General features: G+C 38.8%; 1 protein-coding gene across 2 annotated transcripts in view; it reads left to right on the forward strand.

Moving 5' to 3' along the window:
- adgra2 (adhesion G protein-coupled receptor A2) overlaps positions 1–23,251 on the forward strand; it is a 37,908-nt gene continuing 14,657 nt past the window's right edge. Inside the window, exons 1-2 of one of the 2 annotated variants that reach the window (XM_055161807.1) lie at positions 1–788; positions 18,276–18,347. In XM_055161807.1, coding sequence (XP_055017782.1) covers positions 499–788; positions 18,276–18,347 — 362 coding nt within the window. In that variant the 5' untranslated portion in view covers positions 1–498. The remainder of the gene's footprint in view (positions 789–18,275; positions 18,348–23,251) is intronic. The other variant, XM_020935412.2, reaches the window with a different exon arrangement.

The following is a 23,251-nucleotide window of genomic DNA, read 5'->3' on the forward strand; positions in this document are numbered from 1 at the left end:
GTCACGTGACGTCTTTCCCTGAGTGTCCTGACATGGATGCGCTAGGACCCGGGGACCATACGCTCACCCTCCGACGGAATGGGCGCACTTGGGCTGTAGTTTCTTGAGTGAATAGCGGTGTGACCGGGACAGAGGCAAAGAAATCCGCTACTTTTGGAGCATAAATCTTAGGACATGAGAGAAAATTTAGTTTTCTGTTTTTGACTTCTCGTGTGATAAACTTTCGAGAGTTTGTATTTAGAAGGGAGTGGATAACGGGCCTTGAAGAGTTTGCGACGCGACTGTCAGACGTTTTGTTCACTCCAGGGGACACTGGATGGGACGTGTGAGTCGTGGGACCACTTTCAAAAAAATAAAAAGTTTTCGTGCGTAACCTGGATGTGAGTTCATAAAACTTTTACACTTTTGGATTATCCGTTTTGAGAAGACGGTGTGGCTGCTGCAACATAACGGAGAGAGTGAGAGTGAGAGAACAGAGTTTCAGTCTGGAGATATGGGATGATGACCGGAGGAGGGGGTGCAGCTGAGGTGTCATCCAGCCCAAGGACAATGTGTGGCATCCCCGCGCGCCTGGTGCTGATGCTGCTCCTCTTCGCCCTGCCTCTGGAGCTTGGTCGGTCACAGTACGTTTGTCCCGGGCCCATCGATTCCACTGGGGGCTGCAGCTGCACGGAGGAGCGCTCCAAAGGCCACGGTGTCCCGGCGCTGGGGAGAAGAGTGAGCTGCAGCAAAGAGGAGCTATCTGAGCCTCCGGATCCCACTCTGCTGCCTAACAAGACCGTCACTCTGTAAGTTGATATTAACTTTTACTGTTAAGCAAAAATGTTTAGTTTCTTCTTTAGTTTCCGTTTAGTAATTTATTTAGAGCCTACTCTTGAAACCTTCCCCAAATGTGGTGCTCAATCACAGTTACTCTTAAAAAAACCTGGTTTGATTTCTATAGTAAACAGATTTAATTTATTGACAAAAAAAATGCATTTGTCTTTCTTTGTTTGCTTGCTTCTCCTTATGAGTATTTGGTTTGTGTGCAACAGAGGTTACTTTGAAACACTGCACCAGGCCTTCAGTGTCATCCTTGTTGCATATCTGTGACCTCACAATCGCAGTACTCAGGACTTGTTGCAGTAATCTGGCTTGTGGGGTCAGAAGTTTACATCTTGATCTAGTTTTGACTGAACCAGAGCTGTGTGTGTGTCTCCTCAGTCTTTATACTACACTGGGAGAGATCATTGCAAGGGCAGGCCACTGTAGTTGTCATTTTGGTCCTGCCTCTTTGACACAACTCTGTCACTTTAAATTTCACTCACTGTTTGTCCCACCATTGCTCCTCTCTCTGTCCAGCTGACACCCTGAGTTTGTAAAAATAGAAAAAATATTTTAGTTCTCAAGCCCTTTGTCCTTGACTTGCTTCTGTCAAAAAAACAACAACAAAAAACTCCTCCATTATTTGCCTGTAAATCATGTGCTGTCATTTTCATTTGGCCAAGGGTTTACACCGGATGCCCTTCCTGTTTGGGACTGACAGATAGTACTGTGATCCTCCATGACTAGATTCATACTGCAGAGTTACTACTTCATTAATAATGATATAGATACCGTCATTAGCCAAAACACATTAGTGGATGTAATAAATAAACTAACTATCTCTCAGTGACACATTTTTCTGGGTGGTGTTTTCTCATTGGAATTTAATTTTGTCATCACTTTGGTTTGCAGCTGCTCTGACTTTAGCCAGTTCCCACACAATGTCACATAGTTGATGCTTTGACTTTCAGTGGGAGTACAACACAACAGTACATTTTCAAAACATGTTGGCCTTCACAAAATCTCCTTACGGATCAGGCATCTGAGGTAAAATGGGGAGATTTGTGCCCCGGAGAGCCAGCCTGCATACCATTTATAGAGTCTTGTGTCTTTCATAATAACATCAATATACACATCTGGCAAACACATTGTCTTGGAGGCACAGGAGAACATCCACATGGATTGAATGACAATGCAGTTCATTAAAAATAGCAAAAAAAACCCCAAAAAAACAAACAAACAAAAAAAAAAAACGTCGGATCTTGCTCTGATGTCCGCCATTTTCTTTACCTAGATTCTTTATTTTCCCCACAAAGTTTCCCCATGCAGTGCTTTTGTTGTAGCTCTCTGCATTAACTCCAGATGTGGAATGTGGGAAGCAGCACTGATATTTCTGTTATTCCTGACATTCCCGAGTCAGGCTGCACACACTATCTCACACGGTACCGTGGTGGTCCACACCTGGGACCTGCCCTGTTCTGGATCTGCGCTCATAGCTGCCTTTGGTATCCTCCTCTGTGTATTACTGAACACTGGGCTCCGTGCAAGACATCGGCGCAGGCTTCCGGGCGGCTGCTCAGTGTAATGCACAACAGCTGGCCCCTGTGAACATTCCAGCTGAGGCCCCTTAGCCTCATGGGAAATCCCAACGGGGTTTTGTTTATTAAAACTATTAGTTAGCCTGTTTGTTGTTCCTGCCAGCCATAAAGAAGCAACCAGTTGCTCCTATATTCTCACCTTTTCGGCACTTGGGTTGGCTCTTGGATTATGTAAAGTGAAGGTGCATCTTGGTCATCAGTTTGACACTATGTTGTCGGTGGAATCGATTTCAGCTTTTTGACTTTTTCATGTCAAGCACCACCTTATGTTCCATCCAACCTTGTACATGTAATTACAAAATGCTGGAAAAATCCAATACCAAATAAGAACCAGACCAACAAAGGTCTACATTGTTACAAAATACAAAATCAAAATCAGGGCCACTCTGAACCAGGTGATCACTCAAAACCAGTATGGAAAAGCTTACAAACTGAAGTAAACCAGAACAAAATCAGGTTTTAATCAGGACTAAACCAGCTCCTAGTGAGGTCATGTGAATGTATGCAAACCTAATTGGACTCTGATTTTCAACTTTAAATACAAATTTGATAAAAAATATTTGAAAACTGAAGATCTACAATGCTATTGTCTAGTGTGAATTTCTTTCTTTATCTCCTTTCTTGCTCCCCTTTCTACCTCTTTCTATCATGAGTTCATCCACACACAGTAACTCTCAACCTAAATATTTAGTCGTCTTGGTTGGAAACTGCCATGTCCAAACTCTTTCCAGATGTGAGCCTGCGCACAACCTTGTGTTTAGGGCTAATTATGCACAGCCCGCGGAGCTGAATCACAGAGAGAGGAAGAGGAAGGGAAGGGAGCAACCGATAAGAGTGTGAAAGTTAGGAAAAAAAGTGGGATTTTAATGAAGGAAATACTTAAAGAAGTCAGCAGAGGAGGTAGGAGAAGTGGTTAGGGAACAAAGAGAGTGAACAAGGATGGATGGAGGAGGGAGAGGAGACGCTTGGCAGGCGCTTCAGAGAGATGTGCCCCCAGAGACTGAAAACTCCCCACATCTACAACAGTGGGGAGAGGAGGAGCACAGCAGCCGCGCCATTCAAATCCTGGGAAAATGTCAAGAAATACAAACTTTATGAAGATTGGGACAAGTTCTTACAATTAGTGTTCTAACCCCAAAGTCTCCTCAATATATTGCCAGTTACCATGTCACAATACATGTCATGGTGCCAGAATTTACCAAAGGCATACATTAGTCTCAGCAAAACCTTGTGATTTGTTTCCAACCCATACATTTTATAATTTATTATTTTACATATCAAAATTCATGAGCTACATTAATATTGTTGACTTTTAAAGCTGCCCTTTTCTGGTGGAGGGTCTGCCTCCTACTTTTCCCTGTGTGAGATGTTGTTATTATATTATATATACCATAATATTATGGTATTAAACCTTTTCTGCCTTCTTGGAGACCAAACCAGGCCAAGTTACAGGTCAGATCTGTTTAGAGGCAACCCCGCTCACAGTCTGAATGCCTGTTTCTGAGCAAAACCACTTATAATTGAATAAATATAAATTAGACCTGTTTAATGTCATACTGTGGAACATTGCAGGGCAATGACATCCATAGAAACAAGTAGGTGATGGATCTCCAGCTGAAAAGTTAAATAGTGTACCTTTAGGACAAGTAATATTCACCCTTCATATAAGTACAGATATATTTAGTGTCACTAGTCCACCTGTTGCACATTCCCTGTTTAGTGAATGGATTGTACAGAAAGTTATTTGCTTTTAGAGTGTGTTTTGCCAGTAGTGACTTATGTTTAGTTTGAGGAGTGCCATTGACTGGGTTTAAGGCTGCTCCTGCCCTGTCCTTGGCTGATGAACCTTTGTCAGAAACAGCTGCAGTGAGGACTGGACATTTGCTTCAAGCATTGTTGCACTTGAGCCAGAAATGCCAGGGATGTGGTCTGAAAGACAATGGTTGTAAATAGCAGAGTCACTCATGTGCCAGCCTTGTAGTGGTGTTAGTGTTACAAGTTGTGTTGGTAGAAAAAAATTGTTAAAAAAAACTACTAGATACTTAAAGGTGCACTATAAAACCTTTCTAGAAACTTTTGTGGAGGATCTACCGTCTACTTGTCTCCATTATGTTACTGCTTTGCCTAGAAAATTACCATACGGCATTAAACTTATCTAGCCTATATGAAGAGTTGACACCACTCACCAAAAATACATGTTTTTCAAGGTAGTTTTTGTTGATGTAATGAATTAAACACTTATAAATAATAAAAAAAAAATCCAGGACAGATCTGTTTAATGACATACTGTAGAATATTTCACACAAAACAATAACATCTGTACGGAGACAAAAGGTTGCAGAAAAGTTACATAGTACAAATTATTATGAGTAATATAGCATTGTGTTAGTGTAAGTCTTGGTATTTGTCATTCCTAAAACTATTATAACTCAAATATTTGTCAGTTATAGTTTCTTATCAGTCTACTCCCATTTTATTGCTGCTCTCATCTTGATGCTGTGTATCTAATGGTGTTGGCAGGAAACTGAACCTCTTTGAAGATAACCAGCGATTGCCTTATTTTTCTTACCACAAACGATCACTTATTCATTTTGACCACTACCAAAAATCTGTTTTCAATTTGATGGGTTGCTAACTTGCTATCTCATTTCTGTCATGGCCCAATCACTTCACCAGAATAATCTATTGACCAATGAGTCTTTAATCGACAATCTAATCTTTTGAGTCACATGGTGGTTGTCAGATGTGGAGTGAGTGGGGATATGCCAAAGAGCAGCCAGATGTGTCCGTGGTTTACGTTTGGGACAGGAATGACTTTCGATGACACGTCCAGAATCTTATCAGGGGGTGGATTCCAGTGAGACAGAGTTTATTTATGTGAGTTTAGGTGTTGAGAGGAGTAGAGAGGGACTGTAGCTGTCTCTCCCCCACACATGTTAGGTTAGGTGGGGCAGCGGTCAGCAATAAATCAAAAAAGCAAACAAAAGCATGACATATGATCTAGGAGCTTTCTACTCAGCTGCAGCACCTGCCCATGCCACACAACTCCAGGGTTTTGGTAAAGGTCAGAGAAACTGGATCAGAGTGGGACATCTCTGCTCAATAACAGGTCTTGAAAGCACATATCACTTATCACCTCATTATGTTTGTTGATTGAGAGTTAGTACAGTTTGGGGTAAAGAAGGATATCTGTGTTGTTTTTGTAATATCATTCCCTCCAGAGGATCGGTATTATTATTATAGTTTTTTCTTTTGCTCTGCTTTGTCTTATCTTTCTCCAGAAATGTCTGACTTTGAGTTTCCTTTGCCAGAACTTCCCCCTTCCTCAGAGCTGACCGCAGCTGCCCCTCAGGTTCCTGTCCGGGTCAACAGCACTGGGGCTGCAATACAGAGATAATGTTTTTTTCACAAGAGTCCTGTCAGTTTATATGTTTAACCTTTGTTTAGTTATAACCAGTTCTTATTGAATCCCCATTCACTTGTTGTTTCAGAAATAGTAGTTGTATGTAGTAGTAGCAGCAGCATGTGACTACAGCATTTTGTAGCACATGTACAGTATTTTTAGTTGGAAACATTTTTCTGCCTTGTTTTTTACATAATCTGGACTTATTCATCAGTGACTGTGAAAAGGCAGAACATTACAATGAATATTTTAGGGTGAAACGTCACAACATTGGAACAACCATATTCTTGCTAAAAAAGCCCAAAGTACATTGGTTTGTTTTGGTTCATTTGGGTGCTTTGCGTTTGGCTTCCTCCCAGACTGCACTGCTGCCCTGTGATTGTTGCCTCTCCGTCCCACTGGTAGCTCAGGCCCAATCACAACAGCATGAGCCAGACAAGATGGTTGCTCTTGAATTTGTGAATTCAGCTTTCATTTTTCATTAATCTTGCTGTGCAAGGTAAAAAAAAAAAAAAAACTTCAGCCAGCTCCAGTTCACCGAAAGACAAATGTGGTGTGTAAAAGATTGGAGGTGGTCGGAGGAGCTGTAGCCCATCGGCAGCTGTGGTTCAGACCCAAAGCCTCTGTAGAACTCGATCCACAATAGCAGCGAGTGTAGAGATTGAATAATACATCAAGTTTTAAACGTTTGTGAGCATTTGGAAAATCTAAGCCTAAGTGTTATTATGATTTGATCCCACAAATATCAGTTGAATCTATCACCAGCAGCGTTTCACCCTAAGCCTCTCCCTCACACTGTTCAGTAACATTTATTACGTGCTTACTGTAACATATGACCACAAAGTATTAACAGTCAGCCCCAATCATATTTTATGCCATTCCTCTGGCTCTAAATATGAGATGGTTCAAAGCAACAGGAACAGATGTGAAGATTTGCAATATGCATTTAATAAACTGTGTTGATTGAAGAAACCACAAGCTGTAGCTGTTATTTGTGTGTAGCAGCAGTAGCTAAATTAAATGGCTAATTGGAAAGTTGCGTTATATGAGCTTTATCAATCTTTTTGAATGTATAGTCAAAACGTATTACTTTTCTACTAAGATGGCCACCTCACTTCCGTCAGTCTTACCCAGGGCTGCCTTGACTGCTACTGGCTAACCACTAAGAAAACTAAATAGAACATTCAAGATCCTTATTCATTACGGATTCAGTGTGTGTAACTACTTTGTCTTTGTGAAACTGTTTTGTTTTTTTTTGTTCTCAAAAAATTATTTCCAGGCAACAGACATGAGCATCCAAACCCATCTTTACTCAGTTACGTCCAAAGGCACCGTGAGAATATCTGGAGCAGAAACATTTTGTTTTACCCTTTGAAAAGCAGCCTGTTTTTCCCAGCATCCTTTGCCCATGAACAGAAACATTGGGCAGTTATGAAAGTGGACAATGAGACAGTTTGGGACACACATTCTACTAATCACTTGTGAAGGGCAAAATACTAAATCGCCTCATCACGATTAAAAATACTGTGATCTGGCTTCATAGCTATTGTGTTTGTTTGTTTTATTCAGACTGTAGGTAAGTGAATACACTTACCTACAGTCTCTACATTCGCTTTGATATTTGGTTACATTAATTCAAACACGTCTTTAATTGCATGGAGTGTGTATATACAAATCTACACTTAGAACCTTTATTTTCCACAGCAGTTATAGCAACAGTAATGCAGTCCTAGTTTCAGATATTATATTTGTATTATGGTTGCATATTAAACTTCCTCAAAACAGCATTGACTTAATTGGATTGTAATTTATAAACAAAATACATTTATAGGAATCGTCAACGTTAATGTTTTCAATTACAAATGGTATTCTTTACAAACAGTAAATAGCCAGAATGACCTTTTCTGCCTGTGATATTCCAGTATCTGTGCAATAGCCTTATTTTGTGGACAGCATCTCTTTTACCCTCACACATGGGCAGGGCGTGCATGACCACAACTCCCTCTAAATAGTCTTCAGTCCTCCCCCTCTGTAATTAGAGACATTTTAAAAACCTGTATTTTAATTTTAGACCATGCAGTAGCTTTTTGGACCTCTTATGCGTGCACCCACTCACACATGCAAATACGCACTTTCAGTATAAATAAATGTGATAGGTCGCACACACAGAACCACAAACCGCAAAGCCAGTCTGGTAACCCAAGCACAATGCCCGGCACTCTATAATAAGTGGCTGTGCATATCAAATTCTGGCTCCAAGGCATCATGGCTAGTGTATTTCCCTATAAGCCATAAATCTCTTCTTTCATGTTGTTTTGCCACTCATACTTGAACATCAGCTATTTGGTCTTTTCTTTAATGTGGCGTCTTCTCACACTCAATAATATTTGGAAACTGATTCAATGTTTTGCATGTAATTTCACGGATGCTCCCCTCCCCAGACAGTGCGTAAATAGAGCTAGTATAGTTTGTTGGTGTTCCCTCTTGCTAGCTACAAGCCCTTTAGCGGAACATGGGACAATGACAGCTTTCACATTTTGACGTGAAGTGCCTGTTGTCCTCCAGGGCATTTAGTCTCTCTCTTGCATTCATTTGTGTGAACTAGCGCAGATTTTCAGAGCATGGGGGGCTCGTCCAGGATAGCACAGTTTCCATGTTTGCACTGTAAGAAAGGGTTAAGTATTTCTGCTTTAGGACCCTTGTATTTTGGTCTATAGAGCTCTCATGAAGTACTTGATGTAACAAAGAAGATACAGCTACCACATGTTCACAAATGTCCAGGTTTCTTTCATCTCTTGTCTGGGAAGATTGTCCTCTAGAGACAAAAACATGCATGAATTAAAGGAGGTTTTACTCTCGACACCTGTGACTGTGAAAAATGTAAGAAATTTGCTTCTCGCATTCCTTAAAGGTGCACTGTGTAACTTTTCTGGTGGAGGGTCCATCAAATGCTTGTCTCCATGGAAATGTCATTGCTTTGTCTGAAATGTTTGACAGTATGGTATTAAACCTTTCTATCTTCATGGAGACCAAACCAGACCAAGTTACATGTCAGATCTGTGGAGAGGAAATCCCGCTCACAGTCAAAATGCCCGTGTTTCTAGGTATTTTTGAACTATAAAACCACATGTAATTGAATACATGTAAGGTAGAGCTGTTTAATGTCATACTGTGAAACATTTCAGGCGGAGCAATGATATCCATACAAACAAGCACATGGCAGACCCCCAATCAAAAAGTCTCATAGTGCACCTTTAAGAATGAGTAAAGTAGACTTTCTCAGACTTTGTACAACGATGATGCTATTTGCCATTGATTGGTGACAAATTTGCATAAATATACAGTGTACTAATATATCCAATGGGTAAATACTTGAAAATGTGAAAATTGTAACTTCCATTCTAATTTTGTTCTGGTGTCATAACTCATTGGTAAAATAACAATATATTTTGTGATACACTAGTCAATTTGCTGTTATTTTATTTAGCAGAATAATACATCCTGAAGCTTAAAGGGAGACAGGCCATTGTCGTTTTTACTGAAGATAAAGATAATTTACTTTTCCCCAAACTATAAACACTCAAAAGTCCTGCTCGGTCTGGCCAAACCTCAGACTGAATTAAACAGCAAACATGTCATCTTCTCCCTAAATTACAACACTCTTTTGTTTTAGTTGGGATGTTATACAAAAACCTGGTAAGACAAAAGCTCCCGAATGGTTCACCAAAACTATTTTAACTGACTATTGCACATATTATTATATTTCTGTAGATGCACTTACGGCTGGGCATTATGGTGATAAAAACTGAGTTGTGATCTCATTCTGTATCCCACAATATGCTATTTTGGTAAAGTCATGATTCACAAACTTACTCTTGAATGTAAGCTCTATGCTCCCACCCACTATTCCCATTGGTCAGCCTCAGCAATGCGCTGAGTGACAGGTGGATTTAACCAATTGTAATGTGATGAATTTATGTGTGAACCTTCTGAAGAAGCAGATAATTTCAGTTTCTCCCTCAAGGCAAGATACTAGGGATGCACCAACACTAATATTGGCGTTAAATACTGGTGCCGATTCAAGAAAATATGTTGTATTGAGTATCAGTTCCATAATATCTTTTCACTTAGACTTTATAGATCCATGAGGGAAATTACTTGGACACAGATTCAGCCAGTATCCTGGTTGGACTCTTTACTGACTGATATAGCCCCAGGATGTTTCATGATTTTGAACTTTAAATCATGCAAAGCTGTTCAGTAGTTACGTGCAGGATACATAACAGTTACATAACACGGATTAGTTTTGTAAAAAAAAAAAAAAAAAAAAATGCAATTTTCAGTCTCTGATATTGAGTGACATCATATAACGCCAGATACTTAAAGCCGTAGTATCAATGTCGGTTTCAGAATTGAAGAAGGTGAAAATCCCTATATTCTATGTTTACATGAACTGTGATAAAATTCTAAGAAATTCATAATAAACCCCTAGGTGCACTCAATAAACTTACCTCATGAAAATGTTATTGCTTCTTTGCCTGGACGTTTCCACACTATGGTGTCATTTTATCTGTCTTTCATTCATTCAGTTGCTTGCCAAAATACCCTGAAGTCAGCTGCTTGCCTCTATGAAGATTGCAAAGTTTTATGCTATTTTGAGGAACTTTACAGGCAAAACAACAACATAGAGACCAAAAAATTTATCCATCCCATAAAATAATAGATCTTCTATTATATATAATAGATAATAATAATCATATATAATAGGTCCAAATACCAAACCAAATACAGTAATTCACTTCATTTCTGTCCTTCCTGTTTGATATTACTGCAGTAAACCCTTAATCACAGAAGACTTTTTATTTAACCAATAATGTTGCACAAGTGGCGTATTGATTTCTGATTGGGGAAATTGCTTTTTTGTTAAGTCTTGTTAAAAAAAAATCCAGCTGCAATTGTATAAATGTACCACCAGTTATTTTGACATGGTATCATGATGTTGGATCAATTTGATTTTCAGTCTATTACACTTTCTCAAATTGGCTTACTATGTGGCCAATTGATCTTAATTACATTATAATACTGATGTTATTCTTTCCACCAATTTGTTCTGTACATTTGAAAGAGAGGTGGACAGGATAGTTCTTTGTCTTTGACGTAATGCACTATGTAATGTTTTCAGATCTATTAATCCTGACATATGGGTGAGTTGAACCGTCTTGGAAAACCTGCTAACAGCCAAGCTACAAATTAAGAGGCTGTTAAATCCATCTTTTCTGGTTACACCACAATATTTTGTTGATCCAAAACGTCTAACCTCATTACCTCCAGTGTTATGAGTATACAAAAGGAAACGTTGCCATGTCCACTTTAGTTTTCCACAATGATCTGCCAGTGTGTTTGAAATGCAACCCTGGGAAAGTAAATAGCAGTGGAGAAAGAAAAAAATAAAATAAAATATGAAGAAATACACTTTACAACAAGTACCAGCTCAGAAAATCGGTGGCCTTCAATGTTGTTAGCAATCTCAATTAACCAAGTGTTGTCTGTGTAATCCCAAATCATCCAGGTAAACTCTGAAGCAAAACTCAACTGCACGAAAGCATTTTTTGAGTGAAGATGTTTCATCCAAGCAGCTTCTTCAGTTCAGGTCAGATTACTGGTGGACATTCACCTAGTCACCGTAAACAAGTAGTGTTAGTTTCAGTGTAGTTAGCGCCTCCCTTCAGACAGATGCAAGGCAGTGTCCACCAGGACTATGACCAGAACTAAAAAAGCTGCTTGGATGAGCTGTGAAACGTCTTCACTCAAAAAAAAAAAAAAAAAAAAAAGCTTTTGTCCAGTTGACAAAATTGAATTTTTCTTTCTACAATCAAGTGTTGCTCACAAAAAACAGAACTAAAATGCAAAGTCTACTCCAGTGTACCCATATGACCTGTACAGTTATAAAATAGCATGCATGGCTGTATTGTAAACATAATAGGATAATGTAAAAGATAATTATGTTGCTGATTTAATTACCTCTTAGTTTTCTATAAAAGCTTTTACTCTCATTCATTGTCTGCTTGATACAGACCATGTGCATTAGTAAGTCAGCACTAATTAAACTCGACTTAATTCAATAATGACGTTTAGAGACGCTCTTTAAGTCTCATTATGCCCTCGGAGTTAGTGGATTTATGGCACGTTACCAATCTCCTTCAAGGGTGCTTGTGTTTCTCCTCCCGTGTGGTCCTCATGTGTAAAAGACCTATTTGGAGTTAAATGATGTTTACACAGTGGGTGCCCCGCTTGTTTTGACTCTGGCCTTGACTCTGGACCTGCGCCTCTGTGTCTGCTGCCGGCCATTCATCCACTCACTGGTCAAGGAGGGATTAGCACTGGAAAGTTTATATGGCATTTTAAAATATGACAAATGTACGGAAAATTGTTAGTTTGTTAAAGGTGAATTGTGTAACTTTTCTGGTAGATGGCCACCTGCTTGTCTCCATGGAGATTGCTTTGTCTGGAATGTTTTGCAGTGACATTAAACCTTTCTATCATCATGGAGAAATAAACAACAGGTTAAGTTCAGATCTGTGGAGAGGAGAGGTGACTTCATTTACAATCAGAATGCCTGTTTTTCTAGGTATTTTTGAGCAATAAAACCAATGTAATTCAATGTATGTAAGGTAGAGTTATTTAATGTCACATTGTGGAACATTTCAAGCAGAGCAATGAATATCCTTCAAAAGAAGAACATGACTCAACCAAAAAATACATAGTGCACCTTTAAGGATATATTGTGTGTTTATTTATTTATGTATTTGATTTAATATTGAATCTATGAATTGCGCTGATGCTTGTGGGAGCAGTTAACAAACAATCTTTCCTTCAGGATTAAGTTGTGTGTGTGTATAGAAATAATCTCTCGTTCTCATTTAAAACGTTAGGATTTTTAGCCCATCAGATGGTGAGTCTCCCAACTGCCTCTGAATTATGTTTTATGCGCAGAGGCAGTGCTACCATTAGGCAACAGTAGGCGGCCGCTTAGGGCCACTGAACCTGGAGGGGCCCCCAACCAATTGCCACTAATGGTCTGGGCCTCAGAGCTCGATATGACATAAAATGCGAGTCTGATTGTCAAATTTATTTTAACTGTCAAAACATTCCCCCCTTTCATGTTAGAATGGACTAGTCAGCTTGACCCTGATAAGTAATCATAGCATAATCATAATCATATGTAATGGAAACAAAAATATAATTGTACTAACAAAACAAAAAAAAACTAAAAACTTTCAGCTCTGATCATGTAGTAGGCTACCTAACTAATAAGATAAGTTTCCAGTCCACCCTAATTCGAATAAAGATATGTGTGTCTCATACACAATGGGAAAAAAACAGACAATAATATTAAAAAATACAACCCCCCCAAAAAATGGTGCATTATAGTGAGGGCCCCAAACTGAAGTTCACCTAGGGCCCCCAAATTGCTAACTCCGTCACCGGTTATACGTTTGTGGGATGTTTTTCACCAGTATCTCACAGTGGCCAGAGTGACCACACAAGAACTAAACAATACCTACTCCCACATTTTAGTAAAAATGACATGCTGTTTGTGCATTCTGAAAGTATAATAATGTGTTTTGACACTGTTGACTTATTTGGCATGGCAGTGATTATCTGCAATGCTGGAAGAAGTAGCATAGTACTGTATATTGTAGTGGTGGTTGTTCATACTTACAGTTCAAATAGAAATGTGTGAGTGGGATTTGTAACATGTTGTCATGGCTCTCAAAGTCCCTGTGGCTTTAGGAAGCAAATTGAGTAAACCAACAAAGTGAAGTGGCATCACACAGGGAGGAGCTGCTGTGGTCAGGACAGGAACAGTCTTACCCCTTTGCTGTTACGACTCACAAAAGCAGCCCACATATGCATCTATATCATCATATCTGGCTTGTTTATTCATGTGTTTTATGAAATTGCACTGCCCCTTATTAAATAAACTCTAAATCTAATCAAATATCTCAAGCAGCCAATGTCATTAAGTTCTCTTTACAGTGCATTATATACACAGTCCATGTTGTATCATTTCAATTATTATATACCAACTGAAAACCATGCTTTACTATGACAGCTGATCAACCACTTTAACCAAAACTAAGTCTGTGTATTCCTTCAGTTGTCCTTGTCCAGGCATGCTCCACTGGATACTTTTCAATACTTTTGCTCAGTTTCTTTTGTGTTAAAACAGTGAAATGGTCTTCTTACTAATATGAGCCATCTTTTAAATCTGTTGCTATAATGTAAGTGCAGTTGACGTCATGTCTCGTGCGTGCCAGTGACCGAGCGTAACCCCTCTAACAGTGTCTGTGCTCCTCCCATATGACCCTTTCTTTTGATGCACATATAAATGAATTAGATGAAATGGCTCACTGAGATCCTGGAGCCTGACATGTGGCCCTGGATTTTCCATTGATGAGGTGGATTTAATTAGCCGTGCAGTATCTTATAAAGGCTCTTTGTGGTCTGAAAGGGTTAAGTGAGTGAGAGATGCTAAACGTAGCTAACACAGATGCACAGTCACAGATACAGGCCATATACTCTGTGGAGTGAATTAATACAGTGTCATGACAAAGAGAACAACAGAAATGTCACTCTAGAAATAACATAAAGTCTGTCTGACGTCTGATCATGTATACAACAAACTCAAAGAAGCAACCACGGTGAAAAGCCAGTTGCATTATCAGTTCAATATTAAAATAATAAGAGCACTTACTGTGATCATTACGAAACTCTGGATCAAGTTCAGTTCAGGAAATGCTGCCAAATGTTAGTCAATTTTCTTTTTCTTTTTCGTTTTATCCTAGCGTTGACCTTTTCTGTTCAATTTTGAGCCAGCCGTAATGTAAAAAGTGTATATTTCTGTCTATTTTTATTTTTACAATGTGGTCACCTAAACATAATAGTTACAGCAATTTTTTAAAAACTCTTTATTTACTTCTAACTACAAAAAAAATGTTTGAGTCAGAAAAGTTCATGTCTAGGCCTTGTGACTTAAAAACGTCTTCTGGAAAGTGCTCCCAGGACAACCCTTGACCTCTGGAGACTGACTTCAGCATAAACAGCTAATTGGCTGGGTTTCCTGTTTGGCCTGATGGGAATGGACAAACTATTTCTGTCTGTTTACAGAGCTCCTTGTGCACAGTTGTACTTTCTGCATTGTTTTCGACATGAAAAAAGAACAATGCTTTTTCTATAACAAGTGATCAGTGGTTACATCAGTACTATATAGTTTGGGAAATCTGGCTTTTTGTTCCCAAATCCTTCTTTTTTCCTTTTAAATGTCACAGGAACTTACGACAAACAAACAAGCAAGCAGAAATGCCTGTATCATAGCATGCTTTAAGTCTATAAAAATGGCATTTCTGTATGCCATTACAATCAACATGCATGCTAGAGAAAACAGAGGAAAATATGTAAACAACATTAAAAGTATTGACATTTTGAAAATACAGTTGTCAAACCAAAAACATGGCCCCGTTGTGCGCTTGTTTGTGCGTAATAACAAGTCTAGCTGTCTGTATTGGATTACATGTGTTGTATCATTGCCAGTGACTTTCTCCTCTCTGCTCTGAGTTATTGGAGCAGTTCCGGCTCTGTGGATCTTTCATCTGGAGCCTGTATCTGGTTATGGGACATAGTGAGTCCACAGTGAGGGCAGGAGGAGCTGGACTTCAGGACTGGAGCTAGAGGTTCAAACCAGGGCTACGCCAGAGAGACAGATATTCACTAATACTAAAAACATCTTGACTCAGTGTTAGTCATTTGTTTTCTTGGTGCAGCATGGTGATTTGTGAACATGACAAATGTTCTCTCTGAATTATATTTTCTACTTGTGCCTTTGGAAACATCTCTATCAACAGGGTGTTTAAAGAAAAACTTTTCTAGAGAGTATGTTGATATTTTTGGATGTACTGTAATAGGAATTGGTGCTCTGGGCTTTAGATCAGGGATGCACTGATCTGATATCCTGGTTGGACATAGACATTGATGTAATAAGACTATTTACTGGTCATAGTCAGCCCAGAAAGTCTCATAATGTTAGAATTTTTATTTGCACAAAGTTGTTCTGTAGTCAGTTGAAAGATAAGTAACTGCTACATAACACATTTGAATCATGCCTGTCTTATTTTATTTATGTTTTAAGAACTGAAAAAGAGGGATCAGTGCATCTCTAGATTATAGATTATTTTTTATTGAGATTATTTTGATGCAAAATTGCCAGGGGAACAGCAGTTTGTGATAAAGACAGATATAGATATATCTCTTAAATATGTAATTGATATAGTTTATGTTAAAGTCAGTATGGTGAGGTTTTTCTAAATGTTAATTCTGAATAATTTGGGGAAAACAGCATTTAATTTAAATGCTTCTAACAAGTATTGTGATTGAGATTAGATTTGCGATGTGTACAGCCACAGAATGTAACTTTGTAGCCAAAAAATATTAAAATAAAGGGACTCCAGTGTTTACCATAGATTTTTCAAAGTCTATGGTGGCACAAATTTTTTTTGTTATTAATTTGTGGAGGTTAAATATCACTTACTGCCTATGTTAAAATGAGCTCAATAGTGACTGCCCACCTTCCAGTTTTGGAAATAAATTTCTCATTCATTTTTCCCATAACCATTCTGAAAAAAAGTGTGCAATCTCTTTTATATTGTGATAATACAATGAGCAACAAAGTCTAATTTTGTTATGCCATTATATGGTCCAGTTTATTTTAGACTATGGGGGACCATCATAGTCTCCTGTATTAACGGGAAACACTGGGATTCTGTTCAGAGTGCACATTGTAAACATATCCAGGAACATTAAAATTTGAGAGAAGACTGAAATAAATAAACTATTACAAGAATCCAATGCGTTTCAGAATATGAAGTTAAACTATAGGTACAACAAGATTTTTCTTTGTTGAGGACAGTCTATTAAACAACTGCTGCCTTTGCAATTTGATAATTGTGCCACCTCAGATTGTTATTATTATTTTACTGTCAAAGTGTGTATTGCCATAAGATGATTCAAGTCAAGTGCTCCCTATTTCCAGTTCTTTGGCTAACTGCCTAAATAATGTAAATGGATGTGGTCTGAATTCAATTACAGCCATTATCAGTGAAGCAGGTCCCACATCTTGATTGCAGCCACGTTGAAAAATCCGACATCTAATTTTAGCACATAATGGTAGGAACTGACCGTATTTTGTCAAGAACAACCATACTGCCTATAGATCTGCTTCACGTCCTGTACCGTGGTAATCAGAGATGAGACTGTGTGGAGGTTGTAGTAAATTGCACACCTTGTCCTTGTGTAAATACTGTGTTTGATTACATCTTTTGCGAGCTGGAGGCGAAGTGTTTTTATTGATGTGGCAGGAAAGAGAGGGGAGACTGCTGCTGCAGAATCTGTAAATTTCAGCTCCCTGTGCAAAAAGCACACACACACTTAATAAATACCCCATTAGTCTGAATGTGGCTAGACAGAAAGAGAGGGAAAGGGGGAGAGAGAACAAAAGAAAGAAAGAAAGAAGAGAGAGAATAGATAACCATTCATTTACACAATCACTAATTCTTTAAACTATATTTTACACATATTTTTAAAGAGGTCTTTTCACAATCCAAGTTTCAAACACAAATACATAGGTGTACGCATGAGAATGGTAGTAAGTTTGATCCTTTTAATGGTATAGTATAAAGAAAAATTTAAATTGAATAAGGAAGACGCTGTTTGAGTGAGGATATGACCAAATCCTAATTTCTGGTAACAATAGATTTAATAGACTAAAACAAACTTTATTGATCCACAAGGGAAATTATTTGGACACAGTAGCTCATACATCATAATATATCATAGTAACATAAGCCAAAAATGTAAATGGTAATAATAACTTCTAAATAAATAGCAAAAATAGCTAACTATGTAGGCTTCTTTACTGACTGCTTGTATATTATATGGCGTTTTCTCTTTTCACACTATAAAAAGTCATACATAACAAACACACAACAAAATAGCTGCTTAGATTGATAGTGCTTTTTGGGGTCAGACTAACCTAAAGTGTACCCTGGAGTCACACCAGTCCAAACTCAATGGGAAAGGGAAAGACTGATGGTCTGATCTCCTGCGATGTGCCGCTGAGCGTTTGAAGTGAAAAGTTGTCCCTTTGATGAAAATAACATCCAAAATGATTATGGTGATTACAGCTTGTCTCCTAATCTGCAGATCCGTCTATCCTTAACATTAATGGGAAACATCTTAGTTTAATGTCTCTGGTCAGGCTAATCTGATGTGAGGCTCTAGCTCTAAAAACACATTACCAGCTCTTATCTCCCCATGTGACCCTGTGTCTGTTTGATAAATTCAATCTGCATGAGTGTGTATTATACTATTATTGTACTATTTATTTAATATGTGTGTTTCTTGTTTTTTCACAGTGTCTTGAGCTACAACAAAATCAGGGTTCTGAGAAATGGATCTTTCATTGGACTTTCTGCTCTGGATAAGCTGTAAGTAATCAGCTATTACTACTATAAAACATTATAATTAGTATATGGTGGTGCTGTTGGGGTAGAGTGTTGTTGGCTCCGGCGATTCAAGTATTTTGACATGTTTCAGTGCCTTTATAGATGGCTCAGTCCCTGTACAGGCTCCAGCAGAGCAGACTATCACAGGCTCATGTTGAAAAGGTCACATAATCACTCCTCAGAGGTTCATTATAGGTGAACTTCTCTCACCAGGACAAGATATGCAGCCTCTCTGTGGAGTTGACAGCTAGACATAAGGCAGGACAGTGACACGTGCATATTTAAATGTGAACTGTCTTTCATTAATATCCCTGCTCCAATAAAATAATAATACACAATGTATATTTCAAGCTTTACATTTCCTACATTACACAAAATAGAGTCTTGTGAGCTTTCAGCCATGTTAGAATGTTGTTATCTACATACCAAGAGTCTATGTTTGTGCTTTGTTTCATTCACACATGTTTGAGTAATCCTTTAGTATTAGTCTGTCTACATCACCAAAGCTCAAAATGCCCTGTTTCACCTTGTGATGTCATGTAGTGGTAGTTTTCAAGTTAACATCTACCTTTTACTTTTAGTTTAATAGAGATTGGCAATTCCAGGGCTGAAATCATCCAAATGATTCTGGTGAAGGTGTGTGGAGTTTAAAAACACAGTGGAGCACTTCTTGTATTATCGCATGACATCAAAAGGTGGATTAGAGTGCTTTCAGTTTGAGAGAAAATAACAGCCTCGACATGCAGAGTTTGTGTGTTAAACATGTGTGAATGAAACAAAACACAAACACAACTTTGTAGGTATGTTTTTAATGAGGAAACAACATCATAACATAGATCGGAAAATAGCATAATATGGGCCCTTTAAAATGACTACTAATTACTACTTTGAGTATAGATTCACATCACAAAGTTACACACAATAGAAATACAGTAATAAATCATTCCTTTCTTTCAATAGTTGCAATGTAATTTGTAATTCCTTCTATGTGATAATGGAGTGCTACTGTGGATATGTAAGTGAAATATGTCAAACTTTTAGCATACTATAGCTTTCCATATTAGTCATATTGAAAATGTCTACATAAACCACTGACATGCACATAATCCAATAAGATGTTAGCAGTAAGCCCTAACAGGATTGCAGATGGGCAGGGTTTGGTCCTCAGACATAGTTCTTGTTGTTATAAGACTATAGTGGTGTTGAGGGGGCGGTGTACTGCTGCTGGTATATTGGTTCCACATGCCACTTTGAGCTACCACCCATGACGCTAACAAGCCCCCCCCTCAAAAAAAATAAAAAATAAAAACTGCTGGAAAAATATGGTAATTTGCTGGTGTTGTTAAACCTCTTTAGCGCACACCTACTGCCTCTTACTCCAGCCATGCCAGATGAAAACAATAGTGGAGCTGCTGAGACGGCTGTTTCTCCCATTTTACTGTATCCCGTCAGCGTAAAAAGTGAAACAATTTAGGGCCCAGTTCCCAGCTAAACTTGTTGCACCCTGCTGGAGTAAACATAGGAAAATGGCTGTTGAGTGGAAAGTGTTTAGCCTTAAGTCAATCTGTAGAAGATGTGTGTCTTTGATGTAAAATGAGCCTGTTTTTGTACGTGTGGACATGGTTCCCTGTAGAGCCACAGACAAGGGGGCTCTGAGTAATGTGAGACCGTCCACTAACAAGGCTTTTTACCTGAAGCAGTGCTAAACCTGGCGGGGGACACACAAAAATAGAGAGAATAAAGGGCCATTCGTCATGATACTAACATTTTAAACTTGATTTTGATTCTTAGAAATAGACTCAGTGCAGATTCCAGTACCATGATGGTAATTAACTCTGTCTCTTTCTTTAGACAATAGAATTTCATTTTCAACAATCATAGTACTTCCTGTATTTTACCACGTGGCCTTATATCTGTGTAATAATCCCACAGTCATCCAAAAACTTTCCAGGGTGTGTATTAGTCTATGTGGTCTTAAACTTGTTCTGATACAGCTCAAGCTCATGCTAAAGGAAAGGTTCATTTCTGTCGTGTGAATGTGATCAGTACTTGATTTTAGAATCGATTAGTATTTGAATTTTCAATACTTTTGACAGTCCTAAATGTCATGTTCTTCTTACTCATTACTTGCCATTTGTCACTAACTCATGTGAGCTCATGGGGAAAATGTGTACAAAGACATTTTGAACTGAGAGGGATGTGTGATTTACAATTTATGGCCAACCCAGCATGGTCAACTTGGTTTAGATTTAGAACTTTAACAGATTGTGTAACTGCTAGGCATTTAGATTAGACCAGTGTAGCATCTTTGCACTAGGTTTGTCCAAAAGTGGATACACAGATACAAATTTATAATAAGCTAACATCCAATCTATATATTCATTTGAAATATTCATACCTTGATTGCAGTGGTATTGAACTTGTTATGTTAAGTTATAAGCAGATGTGGCGGTTGCAGCGGACCTACCAATTGTAGTAATGCCAGTAGCAATAGGTACTGTCAGCTCAAATAAACCTTCTTGTTTTTCTACTTCTTTTACATCTCAAACCAGTGCAGATGATTTCACAATCAAAAGAATTGTTTTTCATCCTATTATCCAGCCTGTATTTCGGTAAATCTCCCTTTTGTCGAATTTCAACTTGCACAAGACCAAGGAACAATTCATTATGTTCTCCATATAGTTACTCTACCTATTACTTACCCGCATTCTCACCTCTTCAGTCTTTGTTAGCCCGAAGCTAGATCATTGTTTCCAGTCTGTCGTCTACATGTGCTTGTCATTTTGTGCGCGGTGTGTATTTACTCATATTATGTGGTCAGTTGCTGCAGCCGCTCCGTCCCACCAGGCCTCAGTAAACACACACCCGCTCCTTCAGTGTCTCTATGAGACAGGGGCACACTGGATTACCTCTTTTGACTTGAGGCTTAGTATATACTTGCACCACGCGTCTATTCAGAGCTCATTGTGGTTTGATTCACTGTTGTTAATGGAATAAAACAGCTTACCGCCCCTAGGTTTTAGCCTGACACCACGGCAATCTGCATACAGCTCAGTCTTTTCATTGGTCTGTGCAAACCCGCAACTGCCTCCGTAACCTGCCAAGCCTCCCAAGGCCACAGGGGCAAATGAGATGTTTTTGTGCTTTGGTCGATTACTGGACTACTGTTTTTGTAGCGTTTTTACCGCCACAGTTTTATGAAGTCGGAAAAATTATATGTGCACATTATACTCAAACACTGCCATCTTTTCTGAAATCATTTAAATGGACAGAGGTAGAATCTATTGCATTGTATGTGCTATTTCCACACTGACTACTGATTTGACTGTGGTTTCCTGTCACAACTGTTTCTATAGTTCTCTAAAGACCTGCCACAGACTCCTTTGTGGTTCCTTCAAATCCAGATATTATTCACTGTACGCTCATAATCTCCCTCCATTTATGCACCCTTTTTTTGATGCCTTTTGTTACCCTTGTCCCATTTTTTTTCTAAAATACTGTATGTGCATTTGTACAGATATATGTTCTAATAACAATATTAACAACAATAAACCTTTTTTATTGCCTGACCAACCAGTTCCTTGTTGTTCCCTGTTAGAATCTAGAAGGGTCTGAAACCAGATATCAGAGGGTGAAAATCCTCTGTCCTAACTTGAGACAGTCCAACTTCCAATGTGGAAGACATCTCCTCTCAAAAATTCTGGTAACATTCAGAACTGAACATTTAACTACTTTTAGCTGAGAAGAGTTTGGATTTTGAGTGTTGTTTCTGCAAAGGTCTGCCCTCTCAGTACTTTATGCTGTTTGTTCCCCTTTTTTACATGTAAGCAGCCATGTTTTTGATGCAGATGGACCGTGCGTGTCCCTGATTGGTCAGATCGCCTGTCAATCACATCTATCTGAAATCAGGGAGACATAATTCACTTCACAAAGAAGAAAAACAAGAAGAAAAACAATGACAACACATACATTATATAAAGCATGGATAGATTTGCCAGATACAAAAAGGTTTCTAGACATTGTGCACAGCACCCTAACACTTTTGAATCAGGGCTGTAAACAGCTTCCAAAAGCCACATTTGGATCTTGTAACAGTTTTCCATTGTTTGGACTGAAACAGTTGAATACCCCTGCCTGCTAAATTCACACATTTCAAACTCACCTTAGTGGAGGACCTCACTTCTTTTGACGAGAGCTGAAGTTGGCAAACCCACTAATGAGCGGGACCTTTATGAGTTGTGGACAGATCCCAGCGGCCTGTCTTGCGCTGATTTGAGGCGAGGTAATGAGAATAATGAGCAATGAGTGCCCGGGACAGGCTCTGGCTCCTGTCCAAGCTGCCTGTATGGGCCCCCACTCTGCACCATAGGACACGGGACAGGCAGGCAGGCAGGGGTACAAGAGGCCCTCATTACCAGTTCGGCTCACCTCTACAGTGGGACCAGGGGAGGCAGGGGCTGGTGATGGATGAGGGAGCAAGATGTAGCTGTAGACATGTAGAGTAGTGACGGGACATGGCGAGGACTGGCCCAGACAAGAGATGCTAGCTTTGTACTTATTGATTTGTACTGTACAGCATTAGGTGCTTCAGGTTATTGTAAAGGTGCTCTATAATAAGGTAAACCTTCCCCTTGACATATCAGAAGGTATGAGGTAAACTATTCTCATCCATGAGAATAGTTATTTCAGATGGGGCTTTGTACAAACCTTCTAAGTATATTCAATGTTAGTCTTCACATTTAAAGACAATCTCTACTACCATGCTAATGCACTTGTACTTGGAGCCTAAATGAATTGAGAGTGCCTGGAGCCTTATCGTATCAGTATACATTAGAATAAAGTTAGTGTAGTCAATATTACTGTTTAAACTTGAGTTAGTTTTAACA

This window comes from Boleophthalmus pectinirostris, unplaced genomic scaffold, assembly GCF_026225935.1.
Source record: "Boleophthalmus pectinirostris isolate CB_2022bp ecotype Guang Dong unplaced genomic scaffold, ASM2622593v1 HiC_scaffold_4, whole genome shotgun sequence".
NCBI classification, from domain to species: domain Eukaryota; kingdom Metazoa; phylum Chordata; class Actinopteri; order Gobiiformes; family Gobiidae; genus Boleophthalmus; species Boleophthalmus pectinirostris.